Source organism: Myotis myotis, unplaced genomic scaffold (assembly GCF_014108235.1).
Source record: "Myotis myotis isolate mMyoMyo1 unplaced genomic scaffold, mMyoMyo1.p scaffold_m19_p_7, whole genome shotgun sequence".
Taxonomy (NCBI): domain Eukaryota; kingdom Metazoa; phylum Chordata; class Mammalia; order Chiroptera; family Vespertilionidae; genus Myotis; species Myotis myotis.
In genome coordinates, this window is record NW_023416379.1 from 52641090 (window position 1) to 52661540 (window position 20451).

Genomic DNA, 20451 nt, shown 5'->3' on the forward strand with positions numbered 1-20451 from the left:
ACTAGAGGCCTGGTGCATGAATTCATGTACTAGTGGGGTCCCTCAGCCTGGCCTGCGGGATTGGGCTGAAACCGGCTCTCTGACATCCCCCAAAGGGTCCCGGATTGCAAGAGGGCACAGGCCAGGCCAAGGGACCCCACTGGTGCACGACTGGGGCCGGGGAGGGACATGGGTGGTTGGCCAGCCTGGAGGGACTGTGGAAGGGCTCCAGGGCATGTCTGGCCCATCTCACTCAGTCCCTATAGGCCAGACCCCAGCAGCAAGCTAACCTACAGCTTGGAGCGTCTTCCCCCTGGTGGTCAGTGCACATCATAGCAACTGGTCGACCAGTCGACTCTCTGCCCCCTGGTGGTCAGTGTACATCATAGCGAGTAGTTGAGCGGCCTTAGCATATTACGCTTTGAACGGCTGACCAGACAACCGGACACTTAGCATATTAGGCTTTTATTATATAGGATATTTTATTGATTTTTAGAGAGGAAGGAAGAAACATTGATTTGTTCTCCACTCAATTTATGCATTCATTGGTTGATTCTTTTTTTATTTTTTTTAAGTATATTTTATTGATTTTTTTACAGAGAGGAAGGGAGAGAGATAGTTAGAAACATCGATGAGAGAGAAACATGGATCAGCCGCCTCCTGCACATCCCCCACTGGAGATGTGCCCGCAACCCAGGTACATGCCCTTGACCGGAATCGAACCTGGGACCTTTCAGTCCGCAGGCCGACGCTCTATCCACTGAGCCAAACCGGTTTCGGCCATTGGTTGATTCTTGATATGCCCTGACCTCCTAGTTCATAGGTCAACGCTCAACCATTAAGCCACACTGGCCAGGCAGCACTTTGTTTTGACCTGGGTGATGTGCTCTGTATGTGGCCATAGCTGGGGCCGCTGGCATGCTGTGAGAACCCTGGGTCAGAGGACCTACTGTTGTAGCATTGACTCTACCAGCTCCTGTAGCCTCTCTCAGCCCATTTTCTCCCCAGTAATTACCACTGTTTATATACTTACACCTTCTCCACCCCATTTATTAAGCACCCATAAGGTGCTAAGCATTTCCATTACTTCAGCAAGTTCTTACAATAGCCCTCTAAGGTAGCTGATATTGTTCTTATTTTCTCCATTTTACACTTGAGTTAAATAGCCCCCAGGGAAGTTAAATGACAGTCTCGAGGTTATGCAGCTGGTTGCTGATAAAGCCTGGTTTCTAATCAGGTCTGTCCTGCCTTCAGAGTGAGCCACTATACTCCTGTAAACTAAGAACTGTCAGCCTAAAGTGAGGTCACCCGGAGTGTTGGTAACAGGTCCGGGTCTAGATGCTCCTGTTTCTACCCATGGGCCAGGCTGTAGTCACGGGTGAGCTCCAGAGCAGGCGGGCAGGTATGACAGTTGCACTCTGAGATGAGAATAATGGAGAAGTTGTGCACAATGCAGCAGAGTAACCAGGTGCTTGGTAGCTTCCTCCATCCTCATTCTTTATGGCTTGGATTTCATAGGAACACGGGAGTGGAGCTGCGGATGCGAACCAGGCAGAAGGCCACGAATCCAATGTCATCGCCCGGTTGGCCTCCCAGAAACAGACCAGGAAGAACACACAGGTCTCTATCACTCTTCATCTAAACTAAAGTGAAGGCTGCATCTAAAAAAGATGCTGTAAACATAGTGATTAAATAAAAAGCCACATTCTTTATCTTTGCTGTCCCTATCCTACCAGACACGATGGCAGCCCTGGTGAGTAGGCCACGATTTTGGGGCTTTCCCAGTGAAACCTGTGCAGGGTCATGGACACATGCACACACACCACGACCCCATTCCTGTTATGGTGCCTAAGATCCCGGTGGTGCTGCCCAGCGCCAACCAGTACTACTCTTTTCAATGTCCATAGTCTTTTGAGTTTAAAAAATGTTTTTTTAATGAGGTATAAATTTCTGCACACGATTCAAAATTTTTATATAAAAACCAGTTCCCTAAAAAGCTTCCATCCTATCCCTGTACTCAAGCCACCCAAGGAAGTGGGTGCTACCAGTTTTGTCTTTAGATCTTCTCTGCATATGTGACATATGTGGACATACATATGTGCATGACTTTCTTTGCTTCCTTGTCTTAATTCAGATACAAAACTGTCAGAAATTACCCCATATGTGTATGTAAAGAACTATCCATTCTTTATACTTATAACAGCTGTGTTGAATTACAGTTTTGTATGGCTGTACCTAATTTACTTAACCAGTCCCCCAGGGACGGACACTGTGGTTATTTTTAGTCTTTCACTATTAGACAAGGCTCTGATGAATTTCCTCCTATTTCCCAGAGTTTTAAGAGGAAACCTGGACAGGCCGACAATGAACGCTCCCTGGGTGATCACAATGAGCACGTGCACAAGAGGCTGAGGACTGTGGATATGGACCGCCACACGGAGCAGGAGCCCACCCCGGCCCAGCCCCAGCCCCAGGCAGAGGACGCGGCTGCATTTGAGCACATCAAACAAGGGAGCGACCCTTACGATGCGCAGACCTATGGTAGGTGCAGGGAAGGCTTCTTTGCTCACTGAGTTCTCTGAGAATTTATGCTGTATGACTGTGTGCCACCAGCTGTTACTACAAATTCATCTTTAGGAGGGAGAGGAATGGCTTTTAAAAACTCCTAATAACTGTGCAGAAATATGAATTGTTTTTTGTTTAAAGGTATCTGTAGCCAAAATGCTCAGTGTTTCTGGGCCTAGTGTAAGTTTTTAGAATACCCTGATAACTATTGGCTGCATCCAAAACCAACATTGATCTCAGGCTTTCTGAGATTTCTTCATAATCACCTTGAGGTTGCTCCCTGCAATGGCAGAAGCCGTAAACTTGAAATATGTGTTTTTTTCTGTACATGAAAAGGGAGTAGTCATTTTCAGTCTCTCAAGTTCTTGGTGACTTTTCACCGTTTTATTCCTAATTGTGAAATACTATTGATATCTACCAATGAGGATAGTACAGAAGCAATTCCTCTGCAATAGATGACTTTTCTCCTCTTCTGTCCCTACTCCTTAGGAAAATAAAATATGATGATCACAGCTACCATGTATTGAGCTTTTACTCTGTGCCAGATACTATTCTGAGCCTTTGCCACAAGGTCATGTAATTCCTCTAATCTCATGAGTGAGGATATCTCAACTTTATAGATGAGCACACTGAGGCCAAAGAAGTTTAAGAATTTGTCCAAGATCTGGATGCAGGGATTCCCATGTTAGCGTTTCTATGCCAAGTGTTACCATAACTTAGTAATGGAGGATGATGCCATTAGCTGCCCTGAATCATGTGCCATGTGCCCAGCCTGTTTATTCTGGTTCAGACTCTTGTCATAGCACTAGAAACCCAGCTAAACATCCTACTTCTGTGGTCACATGTGTAGTTACATGATATGCTTGAGGGGGTGGGAGGGGAAGAATAGGCAGTTTTACATAGTTAGGTTAGTAGGACATCTTGGGCACAAACAAGCCCAGCACTATGTCTAAGGCACATAGCCGATTAGTGGCAGAACCAGCATGAATAACAGAAACCACACCCACTCATGATTACTTTGTTCTGCAAAGACCTAGGCTTTCTATGTGTGTGTGCACTTTTTTAACAGATGTAGCCAGCATGGAGCAGCAACAGTCTGCAAAAGACTCCAGCAAGGAGCAGGAGGAGGAGGAAAGAGAGGACATCTTCATGGACGTGGAGGAGCAGGAGGAGCTCAAAGCAGTAGACACCGAGCAGCTGAAGCCAGAGGAGGTCAAGTCGGGGACCACAGCAGGCTCTGGTGAGTCTTACAGAAAACAGACCCCTCCTAAGCTCTCTGATTTAGAGAAGTTGCTTTTCTTGTACTGTATTCTAAATCTGGACTTTTACTTCCATGTCCTAAACCCCGGCTTAGACATTCATTGGCCTATAATAATGTCACTGTATCATGTTTCAGAGTGGAAAGGTGGAAGAGTGGTGTTGCAACACACTCTTTCAAGGAGACCACTGAGACTTGCCTTTCACACAAAATCCCATCTGCCTTTTTAAAACTTGCAGAACAGAATAGAGCACTTATCCAATTGTGACAAGAAGGTATATTCTTGACTATTAGAGAAATGTTTTCTATTAAATGGAAATCCTATCTAATAAAAGAGAAACATGGTAATTAGCCATACCTCCACTACCCTTCCCATCGGCTAATCAGGGCGATATGCAAATTAACTGCCAGCCAAGATGGCGGCCGGCAGCCAGGCAGCTTGAAGCGAACATGAGGCTTGCTTGCTTCAGTGACGGAGGAAGCTAACATTCCCCGCCTGCCGCTGCAGTTTCTTCATCTATAAAATGGAACTATGATTTTATTTATTTTAGCTTTTATTTTTATCAAAGCTCTACATGCACACAATTTAAAGAATCACAGTTTTTCAGGGCTTGTCAATGTGGACTATCATCTCCCCTATTTCCACCTCCCCAGAACAGCTGCCTTCAATATCATGGTGAGGAGGAGGAGAAGTTAGGGGAATAAGAGTTGGTAACAACTGTTACAGAGTGAAAGAATACGTGGAACCAATATGTGGCGATGTGCTGGGAAGTGAATGAGTGAAGTCTTAATAATTGTTAGGGTTGAAAGACAGCCATGAAGGCTTAGTTTTTATGTTAATACTAGAGGCCCCATGCACGAAGATTCATGCAAGAATGGGCCTTCCTTCACTCTGGCCGGAGCTGCCTTCCCATGCTGTCCAGCTGCCCAGAGGTCCGGAGCGGCTGGGGCGGTGTGGAATGCCTGTGTCGTTGCCATGGCAACAACACAAGCATCCTGCCCCCCACCGCTCGGTGCCTGCAAATTAACCCGCCATTTTTGTTGGATAATTTGTATACTCACTCCTGATTGGCTGGTGGGTGTCATGAAGGTATGGTCAATTTCCATCTTTGTCTTTTATTAGTGTAGATGTATGGTAAGTAAAATTATGTCTTCTTATGAAAACAGGCATTGATGAGATGGAGACCAAAACTGTTAAAACAGAGGAAGACCAAGACCCCAGGACAGACAGATCCCACAAGGAGACAGAGAATGAGAAACCTGAGAGAAGCCGAGATTCAACCATTCATACAGCCCATCATTTCCTGGTGGACACGATTTTCCAGGTACTAAAACTTTCACAAATAGAGGTGGGGTGATTAGAGTGGGAGAAAAAAGTCTTTCAGAAGTCACTACTTTACTAAGTTGACAAAATGTAATTATAAATTCCTTTTTAATCATTGTCTTTAGAACTTTATGGAATACCTGTTTGTTTTGGGGTATCATATCCTTACCAAATTTCTTAGGATCTCTGTTGGTATGACAGGCGTTCTCTAAAGCAGATAAAACACTGTTCTAATGGTTAGTCCCAGGGTCACAGCAGGTGGTCTGTGCCCTGACCTGGGGTGATGGTGGATCTGGTCCTTGGGCCTCCAGCTCTCACATCTCTTCTTATGTCCACCATCCTGTGTAAGGAGCCTGCAGGAGGGTTAACAGTTTGTGTTCGTTAAGTAACAGGAATCTTTGACTTAATGCCTGCGTTTAGGAAGAACAGAGTAACCAAGTTGCTTTTCCTAATTGTTTGACTTAATGGAAGTCTAGATTAATCAAATAATAATTTCATTATTGAGATTTAGGCATTTGGTTTTGTTCTGCTGGGATCAATTTATAAAAGTTAACATTTCCTTTATCCATCTTGCCTCAACAAATGGGAAGCAGAGGATTGTTGTCTGGCATCTCCTTACTGTGCCATTAAATTTGCTTGTGTGTTATGTCTCGGGGGTATGCACTTGGATTCATACTGCAGAGAAGAAGGCAGCCTGAGTTTGTGATTCCAACCTGGGCTGCCTCTCATTTGTGTTTTTTCTTCTTAGCCCTTTTTAAAAGATGTCGATGAGCTAAGGCAGGAGCTGGAGAAACAGCTGGAAAGGTGGCAGCCACATGAACCTGGAAACCCAGAAGAAGTAAGTCACTGGCCTTTTCATACAGTATCCTGACTTTTGTTTTGTTAAGATACAGAAACTTAATAGGTCCTTAGCTCCAGAACCTTTGTAAAAGGGACCGAGTACATGGAGTATAATTATAATCCTAAAGCCCAAGTCCATTGTCTGCTTTGCCACTAGACCTGTAGTTTAATTAAAACAGAAATGATGTGACTTCTTCTGTTGCTTACTCTGTAATGGATGCCACAGTGGTTGAAAATGGGGCAAAAGGATACTATATCATTCTCAGAATAGGCCACCTGGGGCATTAGCAGGTGGTGTAATACCGAAGTGTAGATCACCCAGAAGTTCCATTTTTAATTTCTTTGCATTCTGAATTACCTGTATATATACATATTTTATTTGATTTTCTGTCTCATCATCATCCCCACCACATATGTTGGCAGAAAATCACACAGCTGTTTCCAGGAAATATGCACACTGTTTAATGTGTTGAGATTTGCACTTGTCACTTTTGCTTTTAAAACATGACCCTGAGAGCCCACGATTAAGGGGCTGGATCTGTTGGCACCAAAATTACCCATTCACAGCTCCCTCTCCACATGAAGGGTACAGGTTATACTCTAGGTGATGTGAAGAAGGCATTGATGTGGTCATGTGTTTCAATATTTTACAGTTTGAACTGTTTTTGTGGAAAGAGACATTTTTAATCAAGTGAATTAGATAGCAGCTAAGAAAAACTTTAAAGTGCTTCTCAGTGTCAAACCTTCACCTTGTTGTAATGATTGGTCAGCTCTGACATTGTCCAGGTAACTTACATGTTCTTGCTGTTGTCACAGGAAAAGGCTGCAGCTGAGATGTGGCAGAGCTACCTGATCTTAACTGCACCTCTCTCACAACAGCTGTGTGAACAGCTTCGCCTCATATTGGAGCCCACCCAGGCAGCCAAGCTGAAGTAAGTCGTCTCCATCGCATACACTTGAAGAGCCCTGAAATGATGGCAGTTTCGCCTTTCCCATTGAGCTCAGCACTTAACCACTTATTGGGCTGGCTTCTGAGTTGCCATTTCTGCTGCACAGGCACCAGGATGGTGTTCCTTAGTCTGTTGTCTACCAAAGAGTCGGTGAAGTTTGGCACGAATGCAGTTTCTTTGGTTCATGAATAACTGATGGGAAATTGCTGAGCCTTTGTGTGTGCTGCTCATATTGCTGCTACATGTTGGGCTACTCGCTTGTTACTCACCTAGATCTTTTCAAAGATGGGTCCAAGATTACAGCTATAGAACAGAAAAGAGAATCCAAGATTTAATATTCAATGCAAACTTTTTTAATTTTAAAAAAATGTCCCTTAAATTTTTTGGATCTAATTATTATTGAACCGCATACATAGCCAGTTTTTCTGGCGGCTAATCAAGGAGATCCTGGCCTTTAAATCTCAGTTGCAGTAACACTTCATTGTGCCAGGTTACTGGTTATTTTGTATAACTGGGGATAAGATACTTTTAAAGTTTTCAAGGGATGAGCAGTTTTTAATCTTTGTCCCATTTGGATAAATTTAATAGAGGAGACTATCGAACTGGGAAGCGATTGAACATGCGGAAGGTCATCCCATACATTGCTAGCCAATTCCGAAAAGACAAGATTTGGCTCCGAAGGACCAAGCCCAGTAAACGCCAGTATCAGATTTGTTTGGCTATCGATGACTCTTCTAGCATGGTAGACAACCATACCAAACAGGTAAGAAGGAGAAGTTACCTAAATCAAGCTCTGTACCATGGGACATCAAATGCTTTAAATATGACCTGAAGGAAACACCAATTAGTCTTTCTTTCCTGAGAATGCAAATACCATGTTTGAGAAGATCTAAAATTTAAAGAGTTCAAAAGGGCAATTTCAAGATGTCTCAAATATTTTGGTGCCTTACTGTTATGTTTTTAAAATTGTTTTATAGCCTTGCTGTGCTATTGTCTAGCTGCAGAATAAGTAAATCTGACAATGTGTATTTTCCTCAAAATGCAGTGTACTGCCATTCTTTAAACCATGCACAACATATGTTTTTTTAAAAAATGTATTCATCACACATTTCTATTAAGTCTGAAATTATCTAGAGTTAGAGTTCTATCAGTATTAACAAGGCTCAGGAGCCTGAATAGAATTACTTACAATACCGTAAGTAATATGCACACTGAAGAGTGTTGTTTTTTGCTGTTACGCAGCACGAGTCAATGAGCAATCTAAAATCTACACATAGGATCCGCTGGAAAAAGTTTAACCTCTGAACCTGAGTTCAGCTCCCCACCACCACGTGACTCTCTACTACTGTGTGACTTTGGGCATTTCATCAGAGTTGTTAGGAAAACTAAATTAAATAATGGATGTAGAAAACTTGATTTAATGTTAATTTCTAGCACTTGATAGGTATTTAGTAGATGTTAGTTGCCATAAGTGTCATCATAATCAACATCTTTATATATGAATTTAAAACTATGCAGTCATATTCATAATTAGGATAAATTGATTTTTTAAAAAATTACTTTTTATGTCATCAAAAAGGAAGTTTTTAAAATTTATGGACCAAATATCTCAGGATCACTTTTGTGGAATGATGTCTAGAGCAGACCTTTCCTACCAGTGTAATGGATTATAGGTTTCAGCATTTGTGGTATTAGCCAGGGCCCAAGGACACCAAGCCTCTGGGTTGGTTGTGAATAGCCATATTAATGGTGTTTCCCTGTGGGCTATACAAAATAAATGTCTTCTGTAAAAATCTTGGTATAAAAAACGTTGATATTCTGATTCCTTCAAACACTTAACTGTCGATTTCACAGCTTGCCTTTGAATCTTTGGCTGTGATTGGAAATGCTCTAACTCTGCTGGAAGTAGGTCAGATTGCGGTGTGCAGGTAAGAGTGCCTTTTAATCACACTGGGGAAACTGGTCTTCTATGGTTATTTTGTTCACATGACAAAAAATAATCTTCATTATATTTGGCTTTTCCCCGAAGTTTTGGAGAGTCCGTAAAGCTGTTACACCCATTCCACGAACAGTTCAGTGATTACTCGGGGTCCCAGATTCTACGGCTCTGCAAATTCCAACAGAAGAAAACCAAGATTGCTCAGGTGTGCTATGACATCAGAGGTCTTCTGCACAGATACTCCTCTCGCTCAGTGGAGGTTTTAGAACACCTTCCTCCCAATGTGGTATAAGGACAGGCAGAATTTACAGTAGAGAACACGGTAAACCCCAGCCTGTGTCCTGCGGGGATAGAAACTTCCTGTGCCCATTACTGACACGGTGTAACCTCAGTTTCTCAAAGGTCATTTTTGACTTTGTATCTGGCTCCTTATTTTTCTGAGAGGTTTGGAACATTTTTGAAAAATAAACCATCTCCCAGTACCCTTATCAGGGTCAAGGCCAGTCCCCCCCCCACCCCCAGTTAGCTTAGAGAAGAAATGATGTAAAATAAAGCCACATGACTTGACAAGTTCTCAAAACATAGCATGGGACAGTAATTCTGACGTGGACATTTTGTGTTTTCTTGCCTGTTTTTTTGTTTTTAAGACAGCTGTTTTGTTCATTTGGGGAGTTAATTCACTTCTTATCCCCCAGTAAAGGTATTTCTTTTCCTTTGGGGTGTCATGTAGAACACTAGTGGGGTGTATGCCATATCTCAAGGGTGAATACCAAGCAGTGGTCCTTGACTACAGGTGGCTGAAGGGATAGTCTGGTTGCCTGTAGGTCTGAGATGGTTATAACTTTAAGCTCTCTGAGAATGGGAAGAGAGTTGTTTCCTAATTGTTTCTGGTTTAGTTTCTAGAGTCGGTAGCCAGCATGTTTGCAGCCGCTCAGCAGCTCTCACAGAACGTCAGTCCAGGTGAGCTGCATTCTCTTACCTTTGTTGACAAAATGGTTTTCTGTTGTCTGTATTTGCAAGTTGCCTGCTTCATCTCACTGCACCCGTCACCATCTTTTAATGTGGATGCTCTACCGGGAAAGCAAGAACCAGGAGAGGTATTAGCCATTCTGGAATTTTTTACTCCTTTTTTTAGAAATTTTTATTAAACCCATACCCAGGAGGCTTATAATAAATGAAGGAATTAGACACTAATTAACTAGTATATACTTATTTGATAGATTGGGTTGAGAGTTATGAAAGGAGCAAGTTATACAATATTACAGAATATTCGTACTTAACAAGAAAGCAGAGGAGGACATTATTCAGAAACCAGCTAATCCAGCCATGATTGATTTGGGCCTTGAAACACACCAGTTCTTTCTCTAGTTCTTTACAGAAATCTCTCAGTTATGATTGTATCATGGAGAACTTCCTGTTGGAAGCAAGTCTTTTTCATACATCTCAAGACTTGGTGGGCTGTCTTTCTCTGTCAAAGACATTTACCCTCAGACACTACAATCTTTAGCTGATAACATTATACATTAAATATTTTTAAACATTTTAATTCACCATTTATTTTTTAATGTCCCCCTCTGAGTTTTTAAAAACAATTTTAAGGGGAAACATACAGAAATCAGCAAAAATTTCAGACAGGTCCAGGTTTTTGACAGATACTTTCTTCTAATGGCCTCCTCAGTACACATTTTTGTATTTTAATTCTCCAGTGAAGTTGATCTAAATGTGACATTCCCTGAACACTACTGGGAAACTGTTTTATTGCCAGAAGCTTTGTAAGTATGCCGTCCCTGATGCAGGCATCTGAAGTAACATCTAATTAGAGGTCCCTTTTATTTGTGCTCAGAATTCACCAGTTCCAGAGCTGTTTGATGTCAGTATTACAGAGAAAGCCTACACTAATTTGTCTTTAAGTAGTTTTGAGTTATGGTTAAAGATGGATTTCCATTGTGTTCTACAGACGCTGCACAGCTCCTCCTGGTGGTCTCTGATGGACGCGGTCTCTTCCTCGAGGGCAAAGACAGAGTCCTGGCGGCAGTCCAGGCTGCCCGGAATGCGAACATCTTCGTCATTTTTGTTGTGTTGGATAATCCCAGTTCCCGGGTGAGCGACTACGAAAAGCCACTTTTCTGGGGATAATGTGGAGGTGTTCTTCAGCCTGTTCCATCTGAAATATGGCCTGGGTCGCACCATCATACTCAGAATTCCTAACACAGTGTTCCGTCGTCAGGCCCTGCTCTAGGCACTTTATAACTTTTCTCATTTACTTTGCAATAATCCAGTGAGATGGGGATTATTCCCACTTTAGTGAAGGACAGAATAACTGATTGTAGGTGATGAGTAGGAAAGCCAGGATCCTGGCTGACTCCAGAGAGCACCCCTTAAATACTTCCTATGCCAGATTTTGACAGTGGGCCCTTTCCAGTTACTCGTACCTCAGCAGTGCCCTCCTCTGAACAGGAAGATCAGTCGCCAAGTGAAAGATGTCTGTCCACAGGGCAATTCTGTTCCAGGTTAAGGCCTAGACAGCAAGTTGAAGATCTAATGTGAATAATCCAAGTTGAGAATGGGACACACCGTCACAGGGAAATTGGGTTTTCTTATCCCCCTTTCAGTGCCTGTTCTGGAAGGGGTGTTCAGAAAGACCTTCCTCCTCAATGAGTTCTGAAAATTTTGTTTTACTTAGTAATGAAAGCTACTCTCAGAGGCAGGAATTACACACAGGAGACTGAAAACATGTTGGAGAGAGAGAGCCTGGAAGAGCTAGCCAAGGACACTGATTTATTTCAAAATGTCTTCTGTTGGCAGGATTCTATCTTGGACATTAAAGTGCCAATATTTAAAGGACCCGGAGAGCTGCCTGAAATTCGATCCTACATGGAGGAGTTCCCATTCCCCTTCTACATAATTCTTCGCGATGTGAACGCACTCCCCGAGACGCTCAGCGATGCTCTCAGGCAGTGGTTTGAGTTAGTGACAGCCTCTGACCACCTGTAGACCAGCAAGAACATAGTCCAAAGTTGAGACTTGAAACCACGGTCAAGAGCTACTTCTTGCCCAGGTGCTCCTTTCTGGACACTTCTGAATTTGCAGCTCTAAGTTATATTTTATCTTAGGTCTGATTTATAAAAATTCACTCAGCTACAAAAAAACGTATTGCAATGTACATTTTGACATTTCAGAGGAAACTTGGCCTAGGCTACTGTTCTTAAAACAGACATGGAGCAGCAGGCGTCTGGTCTCGTACCTGAGAGACTGCCCTGCCAGCCTGTCTTGGAAGCCCTGGCCTGAGAGGAGGCCAGCCCCTCCGTGAGCCCAGCTGTCTGCTTTCCCTCGAAGGGACCCTGGACACCTGCCTTGAGGAGGTGCTGCCAGGAGCCCGGGGCTGTGCCAGTCCTTTGGCTAAAGGCCTGACGGGAGCTGTGCTTTTGACCCCACTCTAAGGTTTGGCTTTGCCAAGCCCACAGTGTGGACCCAAAAGCTGTCAAGTGGCTGGGACAGCTGCAGTCCTCAGAGGCTGGTTGTATGTGTGCTCATCACCCACCAGCCATCCGGGGGCTCCAGGAAGCGGAGCTGATCCCTGGGCTGTATAAACATGAAGTGGCTTTTCAGTGTCCTTCACATTTGCTGCTTCGGGAGACTATGCAATGATGGGAAGATGGTTATCCTTTGTGTATTTCATTCTCTCAGTGCCATAGTCCCTGCTGTTGTAGTAATTTATTTCTTTAGTTCCTTTTTTTCTTATCAGTTAAGGGGAAGAGTCATTCCTCACACTGCTTTCAAGCTAGACTGAGCCAGTTTTATTCTGGAAAAGATATGCTGTATCCAGAAGAACTAAGAAGCTACATCTATCTATTTTTTTCCCCAGTCAAAATACACCAACGGTTTTTAGGCAGTTTTTACTTGGCCAGAAAGCAGTGCTTGAATACTTGAAACTGTTTGACTTAAGTTCTGACCGTCAGAATGTTGTTTTGTAGACAACATGCCATGATGTAATTGTCTATCTCCATGTCTGTTATCAAGTTACACTGTGAAGTTTGCCACTCTTTTTGAGGTGGTCAACAAAACACAGATTGCTTGTTGTTTGTTTAACCAAGAGTCCAAAGCATGTACCTGATGTTATATCATTTATTTTTTATTCTAAAAAGCTATGAGCTTATATTCTGAAAACTATTAAAAAATATACCAGTGGTGATATAATTTGTGAATACAACAGAGAAGTACAAAAGGAATGGTCTTATCTGCTGGACCAGTCAGCTGTTACTACCTAGACTGACATGACTCCACAACATCAGTGGCTTTCTGTACAGTAGGGTTTATTTCTTACTTGTTTCTATGTCCACGGAGGGTGAGTTGCGGGCCTCGTGGCGATGGAGAAATGGCGAGTTGGTGGAAACAATGGCTCATAAAAATTCTGTTCCAAAAGGACACATCTCTTCCACGCAGATTTCATGTCCAAAGCCATTTATGGGGTAGGAAGTTTACTCCTTCAGCAGGGTTGGATCTGGTAGGGAAAAAACGACATTATGACAGTGATGTGGTAGTTTATCATCTGTACCTTTAATTGATAGGACCATCCAAACTGGAGCATCCCAGCTGGTTTGCTAAGATAGTGAGTCCCTTAGCCCTGCAGCAGCTCATTGGGTCTGGGACAGTAGGAATTCCAGTAAGCAGCTACCCAAGAGTGCCCTTTTCAGCTTGTGCTGTGATGGGGAAAGAGTTAGGAAGCATGGGAGCAGTCACAGGAGACCTATCAGGGACCAGGGTGGGGGTCAGGCAGACCCTGGCCCAGCGTACAAAGCACACGTCACTAGAAGTCCAATGCGCTATCCATTGCGCCACAGAGCCCGCTGCACACGTCATTAGAAGGTTCCGAGGACACGCTTCTTCTCACACTCACCTGCTACTCAGTCTTTACATCTGCCTTACTTCTCTTTCTTCATCCAAACCCCAGTCTTGTCTGCTCTGACTTCTGGGTGTTTATCTTATCCTATCTCCTCTGACGACACTGTAGTGGGAATTCTTTTAAATCTGTAGCCTGGAGTATTAAATAGTATCCTAAAATAATCTGTTAGCTTCACTTTATCCTACTCACAACATCCAAGGAGATCTTTCAAAAGTTCCTCCAGAGGGCCCCACTGAGAAGAGGACATTTATTATTAGGGTGCCCTGATTGCTGCCTTGCTCTCCCTGCATCCCCACCACACCATTCCATCTATCACAACAAACCACAGGGATCCTAGAATCTGCCCGTGTTCCACACATTCTTTTCTGGAATTCTCTTACCTACTTTCCTTTCTGACAAACATGTTGCTCTGATAAGCCCTCCAGGAAGAATGAGCTCCCATATTATGAACCTTGACATCTAACACTTAATTAGACTTACATGTCTTCCTGCCCATACCATGGTGCTGAGAACAGAGAGCATATATGACTCTTGACAGCATTACCAGTGTCTAACATAAATGTTTCTTGATGAGAAGAAGAAATGGGCTAAAAATATCTGTTCTCACACATTAATTTACTAGAAGCCCAGTGCACAAATTTGTGCATGGGTGGGGGTCCAGCCGGCCCACCCTGATTGAGGTTGGGGGTGGCAATCAGGGGTGGGGCCAGCCAGGGGGAGGGGCTGCAGGCAGTTGGACGGCTGGCCCCATCCCCTGGTCAAACTCCTGGTTGAGGGGACAATTTGCATATTAGCCTTTTATTATACAGAAAGGATAGGTTGAACACTGCCAAAATTGTAATAAAGATCCTAAGATGATTTGGAGGGAAATGATAGAAAATATTTCTAAAGGTTGTATAGAAGATTAATAAGATTTGTGTAAGAAACTACAGAGGAGTCTTCTTGCCAGATAAAAAAAACAACACAACAGCCGAAACCGGTTTGGCTCAGTGGGTAGAGCGTCGGCCTGCGGACTGAAAGGTCCCAGGTTCGAGTCCAGTCAAGGGCATGTACCTGGGTTGTGGGCACATCCCCAGTAGGAGATGTGCAGGAGGCAGCTGATGGATGTTTCTCTCTCATCAATGTTTCTAACTCTCTCTCTTCCTTCCTCTCTGTAAAAAATCAATAAAATATATTTAAAAAACAAAAAACAACAAAAATTAAAAATGAGTCCCAGATGAAATAATCCTGAATAAGTTATTCAAATCCTAAGAGAATTTACCATATAGGTATCGCGAAGTCCAGGAAGAGGAATAAACTATTAAATGGTATCAAAAGTTAGCAGCTGAAAAAGAACTTAACATCCATATCATGCCATGAATCAAAATAAATTCTAGGTGGAGTAAATATTTTAAATATTAACAATGAAAAAAAATTTAAAAATTGAAATTCAAGCCTCAAAAAATACACATTATTGTATAGAAACTTAAAGCTACATAAAGGACCAAATTAAAAAAACAAACAAGCAAACAACCCACATAAGATTAGAATAAAGTCCTTAATAAAGAATTTAATTTAAAAAATAAATGAATTAATTACATATAAAAAAAGTCTTAATCAGCATTAATGGACCAAAGTCATGACAATTCAAAAAATAAGTGTAACTAAAAGTTGTCGGGTATTTAACTTCACTAACATTTAAGTGTATTTTTACTGATTTCAGAGATGAGGGGAGAGGAGAGAGAGAAACATCAATGATGAGAGAGAATCGTTGATCAACTGCCTCCTGCACACCCCACACGGAATGGAGCCCACAACCCAGCCATGTGCCCTGACCGGGAATTGAACTGGAAGCTCCTGGTTCATAGCTCAACCACTGAGCCACAATGGCTGGGCAAACTTCACTATTTAAAAGAAAAAAAAAAAAAATCAATGAATTGCTATTGCTAATTAGTACACAAATTTTGAAAAAGTGGTCATGGGTTAAGCCTGGTAATGTTAAAAAACTCACCATTAGAGTGCTTATATCTGCCACACCCTGTTCTCAGTGCATTATACACACAAGGCCTCTGAGGGATATGCTATCATCTCACTTCACAGACCCAGAACACAATTTGGAAAAGGAAGCACCAAGGATTCCAAAAAGCGAGGCAACAGGTAATGGGACATTTTTGTAAATGTTCATCAAGTAAACAGATCATTGAATGATCCTGTTTGGTTGTATTTTAATTTGGAATAACCCTATTTAGAAAAGAAATACAGCAAAGATTCACTAACCCCCTTATAGTTATATGACCTAAATGCTTGTGTGTGTGTGTGTGTGTGTGTTGTGAGGAGGGCAAAATAATTATGAGGAAATGAAGACATAGGATGTGCATTTCCTTGTTATTAGCGATACAAAGTTCTTACAGCCGCAATGGGGCGGCCATTGAAAGCCTCGTGAAGACCACCACGCTGCCAGGAAAATGCAATAAAAAAAGGGCAGGATGAGAATGAAAAAGACAAAGGAAGAGGGCACGAATTCTAAAATAAGTTAACATTTAAGCTTATAACATTCCTAATTATATATATTACTAGTAAAAAAATTCAAAAGGAGTACACCAGAATAATTTCTCCCCTCACCCCAAAAAAGTGAACTTCCATTTAATGAAACTCATAACCATGTGTCAGGAGCTGTGCTAAATGCCTTTCCACTCCATTCTCAACCACCTATGACAGAAACTGCCATCCCCTTTTACCCGGAGACTCAGGCCAAGACAACAAAGTGCCCAGGCTACAAGCTGATTCCACAGCTCTGCTCTCCAGGCAGAAGCCCAAGCTGCAGGCGTCTCCCAGGAAACCGAACTCGTCCCGCCCCCTCGACCCTCTCTCCACTTCCGCTCCTGCGCACTGTGGCTCTAGCCAACCGGCGTGGAGGACATGGCTACTTCCCGCTTACCCCCAGCGACACTAACGCTAAAGCAGGTACCAGCTATTTTCCCGGGCCTCTGGGACAGCTTCCCCAGGCCTCAGCTCAACTCTCCGTCTCCCCCTGCACCCAACCTACGGGTGCGTCTGGGGAGCAACTGGGGCCGGTGACCCCGCACGCCCTCTGATGGGCCGGGGCCGGAGGGGCAGGGCTTCCCCGTGAGGTGTGGCTGGGAGGGAGGGGCGGGGCCTGGGAGGGAGGGGCGGGGCCTGGGAGGGAGGGGCGGGGCGTGTAGGCAGAAACCAGTCTTGTCAGACAGAAAAGCTGGGCAGGCTCTTGATCTCCTGGAGCCCTGACGCTGCGGGAACTGCTCTGCCTGTTACACTGATCCGTGGAAAAGAGCAAATGAGGTTACCAGGGGATTTTCACAACTGCCTGAACTTAGAAGAAGTGCTGTTGTGGTTATATTTTCTTCGTCTGGGAGCCCTTTTTCTGCCCAATAGTCAGCTCTAGATTTTAAAGGCTCTTATGTTTGACAGAGCAAACAAACAGCCCAAGTAAACTTGTTTTCTTAAAAGAAAAAGAGGATTTTTCTTTGTCCTTTTCAAAACTAAAGACCAAAGAGAAGTGATGTGGTTACAGTCTGGTTTGCTAAAGTGGAGCCCTCTGGGCTGTAATGGTGAGGTTGGAATGGCCCTCTCTCCTCCCCTGCACAGTTCGTGAGAAGGCAGCAAGTCCTCCTTCTCTACAGAAGGATTTTGCAAGCCATTCGGCAAGTTCCAAAGGATTCTGATCGCAAATACCTGAAGGACTGGGCGAGGGAAGAATTCAAAAGAAACAAAAGTGCCACTGACGAGGTAAGAACAAGTTCATAGTAACGACAGTCCCTGACCCTTTTTTGTATTGTTCAGTGAATTTTTAAAAACGTTTGGTAGACATCTTGGAATATAAATGGCACTGCGATATCTTGATCATTGCTCTAATGTTACTGATTTTCCACTTCCTTAACTATTTAAAATTTTACAATCTTTACTATCAGTATCTACATTCTACACTAGCATCACCTGACTTTTCTCTTTAACACTCCCTTTCCCCCCAACACACACAGAGGAAAATATTGTAAATATTACAGCAGGCGGGTCTGGGAAGTATGACTGTCAGACACCGTGCACTCCTGATTGTCAGATTTTTGGCTTCTCTAATACGCAGCAGTTTGAATTCTCAGCATTGGTTCTTAACTTGAACAAATACAATCATACGGCGGCACCTTGATTAACCAGGTAAAACAGTGACCAGATCTCACTTTCTTTTACAGGTTACAATCCGGATGATGATTACACAAGGCAATATGCAGCTCAAGGAATTAGAAAGAACACTTGCCTTAGCAAAATCTTAACTATAGCATTATCCTGGAAGATTTTCAAGGTCTCCATGTGTTTTTTGAGCTTAGGCTCAACGACAGGCAGCCCAAAGTCAAGTCAAACTGTATGTACAGCACTCCAACAGAATATCAGAACATGGAGCATGGCACGTCACAGAGGGCAAAGAAAAGCCGCATTGGAACAATTTCCTTAGCACTGAAAAACATACCCTGTATTTTGAAAATGTTTCTGGATTTGTCAGCAGTTTTTATAAGAAGCAAAAACCAGTACAGGAAACTGTCAATTAGCACAGTGGTCGGCAAACTGCGGCCCCTTGAGTGTGGCTCTTCCACAAGATACCACGTGTGGGCGCGCACGTACAGTGCGATTGAAACTTCGTGGCCACACTCAAGGGGCCAAAGAGCTGCATGTGGCTCGCGAGCCACAGTTTGCCGACCACTGAAGTAGCACATAAAAAAAAATACTCAACACCATTATTCATCAGGGAAATGCAAATCAAAACCACAATGAGATACTACACATCCACCACATGCACTAGAATGGCTGTAATCAAAAAGGGAGATAACTACTAATGGGGAACATGTGGAGAAATCAGAACCCTCATCAATTGCTGGTGGGGACAGAAAATAGAGCAGCTGCTTTGGAAAACAGACTGTCAGCTGCTTAAAAACTTAAACATAGTTACTTGACTCAGCAGGTTTCCTCCTAGGTTTCAACCAACAAAACTAAAAACACATGTCTACAAAACACGTGCACACAAATGTTCATAGCAGCATTATTTCATCATAGCCAAAACAATCCAAATGCCCACCAACTGATAAACAAGTAAGTACAAAATGTGGTATATCTATACAATAAAACATTCGGCAATAAAAAGGAGTGAAGTACTGATACGTGCTACACGAATGAACCTTGAAAACACTAAGTAAAAGAGGCCAGTCACAAAGGATCACATATTGTATGATCCCGTTGATAGGAAATGTGCGGGATAGGTGGAAAGATCAGGGGTTGCTAGGGCTCTGGATGTAATGGAGCATAACTGGATATGGGGTTTCTTGTTGGGGTGATGAAAACATTGTAAAGTTAGGTTTTGGTTGCATAACTCTGAATATACTAAAACCCATGAAAATGTATATTTTATATGTATCCTATGTGAATTATATCTAATAAGCTGTTCCTTTTCATTTTTAAAAATTAAAATATAATTGGCATATAACCTTGTATAAGTCAATTAAGCTGTTTTGGAAAACAGTATGACAAGTAGGATTGGGGGTGTACTGACCTCGGAGATAACCTGGAACTTCCTTGAAAAATCCTCCTGTATTATCCCTCACGGTGGTTGAGGTATGTTCTGCAGATGTGTCATGATCTGATACTGAAAAAGATCACCACTGGGAATCTAGATCTTTGTTGAAGAGAAAGGAGAAAGAGAACCTTAGTAAGTACCTTGAACACCAAAAGAAGAGGCAACTTCTGGATGAAACTAATGCAATTACCTTAACATCCATGTAGAAGTAGCACAATGAATCATTAGGGAAGATCTTCAGTGCAGTAGGTTCTCCAGTGACAGGAAAAAAAACAAAGAGCTTAAAGAATACATCAGAGAAAGACATGGACTTCAGAACACTTTTGAAAGAGACCAAATGTATAACAGTTAATACAGTCAAAGTGAGTTTGTGGTAAGAGGCTGGGACCGGCAGTCCTGCAGCCTGAACTCCTCTGTTCATCTACAGAACAGATCTAAAAAATTAATCCAAGAATCTGACCAGCCCCTGAAAGATACAGAGAAAATTACGCAGAAAGACAAATGGTGTTTAGTATTGGACTGTGCCAGAGGAGGGGCCTAGCCGATGGTGGCATGTCAGTGACCTGCACGGCCAGGGTCCACCTCCATGTTCCACAGCCTCAGAGCTCATAAGACCAAATATGTCTGAATACTCTGCCACAGGGTAATCTGCTAATTCAAAATGCTTGCATGAGACAATTTTTAGATTTTATAAAGATGTGCATTGGCCAGCCTACTGCAAAGCCATCTGATGAAAAAAGCATTTGTGAACAGTTTCTGAACAGAGAACACGTTAAAAATATTCTTTGAGTAGCATGATTGACATACATACTCAAGTATAGGCTGTCCCTAGAAAACCTAAAATCTCAAAAAGCTAAAAACCATCCGTTGAAGTTGTGAGGAAGTCAGTGACTTGCTGTTCTTCCCAGCAGTGGTGTATATGGAAGATGTAAGAGCATTTGTGGTTTGAATTTGCAAGATGTAAAAACCAAAGACTTCAAGAAAACCAAACCTGTAGCTTGTTTGTTTTTTAAACTGGGTAAAACACAAAACTTAATTCTTACCTTCCAGAAGCTAAGATTATTATAACTGACAAGCTTTTACTTCCATTTCTACAGAACAGTTTAATTTTTTTTAGT

At 42.7% G+C, this 20451-nt stretch overlaps 2 protein-coding genes and 1 long non-coding RNA gene across 10 annotated transcripts in view; 2 read left to right on the forward strand and 1 right to left on the reverse strand.

The window, feature by feature from the left end:
• MDN1 (midasin AAA ATPase 1) overlaps positions 1-13052 on the forward strand; it is a 152763-nt gene extending 139711 nt beyond the window's left edge. For all 6 annotated transcript variants that reach the window (XM_036317711.1, XM_036317714.1, XM_036317713.1 and 3 more), the window contains 12 exons: positions 1498-1599; positions 2313-2520; positions 3614-3784; positions 4970-5127; positions 5875-5964; positions 6783-6898; positions 7505-7679; positions 8771-8844; positions 8946-9060; positions 9752-9815; positions 10813-10955; positions 11661-13052. In XM_036317711.1, the coding sequence (XP_036173604.1) occupies positions 1498-1599; positions 2313-2520; positions 3614-3784; positions 4970-5127; positions 5875-5964; positions 6783-6898; positions 7505-7679; positions 8771-8844; positions 8946-9060; positions 9752-9815; positions 10813-10955; positions 11661-11849 (1605 nt within the window). In that variant the 3' untranslated portion in view covers positions 11850-13052. The remainder of the gene's footprint in view (positions 1-1497; positions 1600-2312; positions 2521-3613; positions 3785-4969; positions 5128-5874; positions 5965-6782; positions 6899-7504; positions 7680-8770; positions 8845-8945; positions 9061-9751; positions 9816-10812; positions 10956-11660) is intronic.
• LOC118660386 lies at positions 750-19455 on the reverse strand. 3 transcript variants are annotated; one of them, XR_004968890.1, is made up of 6 exons: positions 19310-19455; positions 13180-13356; positions 9835-9925; positions 7186-7219; positions 5296-5479; positions 750-1634 (listed from the first exon to the last, which is right to left on the reverse strand). It is a non-coding gene; the product is annotated as an uncharacterized LOC118660386 (long non-coding RNA). The 3 variants fall into 3 exon arrangements; XR_004968889.1 differs by lacking the exon at positions 19310-19455 and adding an exon at positions 13753-14359; XR_004968888.1 differs by lacking the exon at positions 19310-19455 and having other exon boundaries at positions 13180-13624.
• Positions 15699-19248, forward strand: LYRM2 (LYR motif containing 2). The gene is made up of 3 exons (XM_036317727.1): positions 15699-16701; positions 17362-17502; positions 17961-19248. Exons 1-3 carry the CDS (start codon positions 16657-16659, stop codon positions 18039-18041), a joined length of 267 nt encoding a protein of 88 aa, XP_036173620.1. The 5' UTR covers positions 15699-16656; the 3' UTR covers positions 18042-19248.
• Positions 19456-20451: the final 996 nt, after the last annotated feature.